The sequence below is a fragment of the Penaeus monodon genome, chromosome 22 (genome assembly GCF_015228065.2).
Source record: "Penaeus monodon isolate SGIC_2016 chromosome 22, NSTDA_Pmon_1, whole genome shotgun sequence".
Classification (NCBI taxonomy): domain Eukaryota; kingdom Metazoa; phylum Arthropoda; class Malacostraca; order Decapoda; family Penaeidae; genus Penaeus; species Penaeus monodon.
In genome coordinates this window covers 10,304,382-10,308,710 of record NC_051407.1, presented here as the reverse complement: position 1 = coordinate 10,308,710, position 4,329 = coordinate 10,304,382, and the positions used below count along the sequence as shown (strand labels likewise).

The following is a 4,329-nucleotide window of genomic DNA, read 5'->3' as shown; positions in this document are numbered from 1 at the left end:
TTGTTTATTTCCTAGTGCACATATTCCAGTTCCCCACCATAAAATTTGAGCATTTAGTAAAGCCTTCTGGTGGAGAATGAAATTAAATTAATTTACTGGATGTTATCACTGAATGCTTACCAGTTATCTTACCTGTGATAAGGTCACAGTTATCTTTCTATGAAGAACTTTTCTTCTTGTTGTATGATATAAATTAGGCATTTAGGTATCATTAAAATACTGTCAAGGAGTATTTTGGGTAAGAATATGGAGAGTGTATCTCTTCACATTAGTGTGTCTTTGGCTTTGGGTATCTGTGTATTATGGTTTAATATGTAATGTGTGCATGTGTTTATATTAATGCCTTTTTGCTCCACTGTGATTACTGGTATCTATTTGATAATCTTGTTATTAGACTAATGATATTGTTCACTTTTATCCATAGTTTCTAAGATGAGGTGGGTTGACATTGCACTGCGGTCTGTCAGATTGCTGTTCGAGGCTCTTTCACGGTTTGTCTTCGGAATCATATATTATGGGGAACCTCACAAGCTGCTGCCTCCCATCAACAACCTCATTTTGCTAGAGAGTGCCACATCATTGGCCACCAAGATACGAAGAAAGAAGGTACCAGCTTCTTTTTTCTCTCTCTTTTTATTTTTTATAAATCATTTTTAAGTATGATTAGGTACAGGCTTATTTTTTTCCTTACTCTATTTGTTCTTATAATTGATTAGGATTTACTAAGAAAAATACCACACCAAGCATCTAAGTTATAATTCTAGCATTTTATACTGATGAAGAATATATTTGTTGAGAAAACATTAGACATTTGAAAGACTGTAAATGAAAAGGAAATATGTCACAAAAGCATCATGCTCAAGATTAGTTTCAGGTTAAATTAAATTATCTCTTTTTCAGTACTGTGATAGTATATCTAACAACATTTCTAAGTAGTTTCCCTTATTATACCACAGTTGACAAGTGTTGAAGTGGTGAAGTCCTTTATTGGACGCATCAAGGAGATTAATCCCATACTGAATTGTGTTGTGGATGACCGGTTTGACGATGCAGTCAAGGATGCAAAAGCCGTTGATGACCTTATACGGTAATTTGATTTTGTTTTCAGACAAATTATACAGTGAAGAATATATTGAGACTCCCCTTTTAGGCCCAAATGTAAAAGAATTTTTTGATTTGTATTTTTCCATCATGCACACAGATCAGGAACAGTGGATGAACAAACCCTCTCGAAAACCAAACCATTCCTTGGTATTCCCTTCACTACTAAAGACTGCATAGCTGTGAAAGGTAAGTTGCAAAAGATGTTAGAATTAATTTGAAGGAAACTTCAAAGGGGAAAAAGAGAAAAGGTTTGAAATAAAGTGAAATTTATCTCAAATGGATATTGAAATGGTTTCAGATAAAGTCATAGCAACAGTAAGAAAGGAGTAAAAGATTATAAGTATATGCAGCTCGACTAAACTCCTCATCAAAAAAAAATTCACTTTTACCTATTTCAATGTTATCATCTGATGAAGTCTAGTATAACTAGAGTCATGTTTTAGTACTGGTATTCCTCTTTTTTTTGTATCTGTGCTTCCTTTTACAAGGATAATAATATAAGGAAAGAAAATAAATGAAACAGCAACATAGGAATAAGAGCAGAAGGTTAATAAAGAAGAAAAAAGTAAACGGACACTAATAAAGAGAGGAGATAAAAGGAAATACTGGAATTTCATAGAAGCAAAAGAATATCATTAAATCCAAGGGCAAGAGCAAGGAAAAAAGGTAATAATTAAAGAAAAATTAAAAATGGGGTAAGGAAAGCTGATCCAATGAAATAGTAGTGATGAGGAATATGTATGGTTTTATATATATATTCTTATAGAAAATAGAAAAAGAAAAAAATCTGTCGAGAAATTAAACTTATGAAGAAAAAAATCAAAATATGATTTAGTTTTAACCTTTAGTGTTTGGTTGATTCTACTCAAGACAAATTTATCCAGAAAAACTGAAGAATTTTTAAGCTGACTGAACTAAAAGGGTAATAGTTTTCTTCAACAGAAATTCATCCTTAGTTTTGTGGCACAGCTTGATTATTACTAACAATAAACACTTCAATTTCGAATGAATTGATTGTAATTGTCAGGTTTATGGCATTATAAACTGCTTCTATACTGTTCATGATTGCTGTTAAAACCTGACTCATCCCTATAGGTTTGCGGCAAGCAGCAGGCCTTCATGCAAGGAAAAACTTTATAGCAGAGGAAGATGCTGATGTTGTGCACCTCATGCGAGAGGCTGGAGCAATCCCCCTCTGTGTCACAAATGTCTCAGAGCTCTGTATGTGGTGGGAGAGCTCCAACACCATTTATGGGAGGACTAACAACCCTTACCGTACCTGCCGTATTGTAGGAGGTTCCTCTGGAGGAGAGGCAAGTGTGAAATGGTTTTACAGTATTTTTTCTTTTGTTTTTGTTGGGGGGAAAAGAAGTCTTAGGTTTATGGAAAAGTTAGTAGTATCATGAAATATATTATGTTTTACAGTATATCTGGAGGAAAAAAGCAACTTCAAGATTTGGAGTAGGTAATATCATAAGGGGCATCCAGTTTTGCAGCCAGTTGGATGACTGAGGGGTTTAAATATGAAACAATATCAATAATGTTCCCAGTCTTAGTTCAACAACATGGCATATAGGTCGGTTTAGTATAAATTAGCTTTATAATTTTTTTTCATTTGATGCTGGAAAGTTATATTCTACCTGAGCTTGGCTATTTCACATACTTTAACCATGTCAAAAAACATTGTGGTATTTTTTCTTTACATGTTATCTGTTTTTTACTGTGTAAAATAGTTTAGGTACCATGATAATACGTGATACTATTAGGTAACTTTATGTTGTGGGCTATTTTAGGAAGTGAAAGAGTATTTTTTGGATTTGAAATAGTTAATGATATCTTTGGGCTAAAGAGCTACATTAGATGAAAAAAGTTTAACTGCCCTCCCACCATCAAATACAAACAGGTGCACAGATGCTTATAGGCTCCACATGAACATTGTGTTTGCCTCTATTTTGATTAGGTGAAAAATGGAATTATTTGGGGTGTGACAGTTTAGAATATTGTTTTGATAGATTTTGCATTGTAACAAATTATTTTGTATTTATATGTATGGTATGATGCTCTGTAAATATACTTCTACTAATTTTTTGCACATGTTTCAATATAAGTATATGCAGGCAAACAATCAGGGCTATTTACCTGTCAAGTCACATCAGAATTAAGCAGGATAAAATAAAGTATGTAAAATTGCCATTTTTCATTTAGTGCTTCACATTTCATATTATAATATAGCTAATTATTCTCATTATTATTGATATTTTTAGGGATGTGTACAGTCTGCATGTGGATCACCCTTTGGTATTGGATCAGATATTGGAGGATCAATACGCATGCCTTCTTTCTTTAATGGCATATTTGGTCACAAACCCACATATGGTAAGTCTTCGGTTTTCTTTTTTACAATTAAAGATATCCTTTATTCATAACACCGTAAAGATTTAGAAAATACGAGTTGATTACATTCTATTTGAGGCTCTGAGGCTCTTTATACAGTATATTTTACTTAGTTGTTACAAAACAATCAAAAGTATAACGTCAGAATATAGAAGAGTTAAAGAATTTAAAAATTGGTATCTTTTATAGTATAACATTACTAATAAAACTGCCTGTAAAGATAAATTTTAACATCAGGTAAATACTCAGCCATGGAAGATTAACTGCCATACCCAAATATGATCTGTCCTTTCAGGCATAGTAAGTAATATAGGTCAGGAACCTGTTGCAACTGGGGAAGCTATGGAGTTCCTAGTGACAGGACCCATGTGTCGATATGTACAAGACTTGACACCCATGATGAAGGTTCTGGGTGCAAACAATTCTCACATGCTTACACTTGACCAGAAGGTTAGGACCAATGTACTTTTAGGTGTCCAGAGAAAAAGAGGCTAGATATTAACTTTTTCATGTGATTGTTGAGTAGATATAGCAGTAATTTTTTATATAATGATATATTTTAGTTATAATAGTGAGATTATATTGGAATTATATCTTGATAATTATCTTATAATAAAGCTTGGAGGCAAACTGATTAATCATTTTTATGAAACTCCAGGTGGATATCAGGAAGCTCCGGTATTTTTATGTGGAGGACGATGGTGGTTCTCCACTTGTGACACCTGTTCACCCAGAACTTCGTGCAGCTCAAAAGAAAGTTATAAATCATCTTGAGAAAGCATATGGCATTAAAGCTAAAAAGGTATGAACGGTTGCAGGACATGTTCCTGA

General features: G+C 33.3%; 1 protein-coding gene across 5 annotated transcripts in view; it reads left to right on the top strand.

Annotated features, from left to right (window-relative positions):
- LOC119586928 (fatty-acid amide hydrolase 2-A-like) overlaps window positions 1-4,329 on the top strand; it is a 16,101-nt gene that overhangs the window by 9,981 nt on the left and 1,791 nt on the right. For 4 of the 5 annotated variants that reach the window (XM_037935657.1, XM_037935659.1, XM_037935660.1 and 1 more), the window contains 7 exons: window positions 425-606; window positions 957-1,087; window positions 1,202-1,290; window positions 2,200-2,417; window positions 3,369-3,480; window positions 3,794-3,948; window positions 4,157-4,300. In XM_037935657.1, coding sequence (XP_037791585.1) covers window positions 425-606; window positions 957-1,087; window positions 1,202-1,290; window positions 2,200-2,417; window positions 3,369-3,480; window positions 3,794-3,948; window positions 4,157-4,300 — 1,031 coding nt within the window. Of the gene's footprint in view, window positions 1-153; window positions 239-424; window positions 607-956; window positions 1,088-1,201; window positions 1,291-2,199; window positions 2,418-3,368; window positions 3,481-3,793; window positions 3,949-4,156; window positions 4,301-4,329 lie in introns of those variants that run through there. The other variant, XM_037935661.1, reaches the window with a different exon arrangement.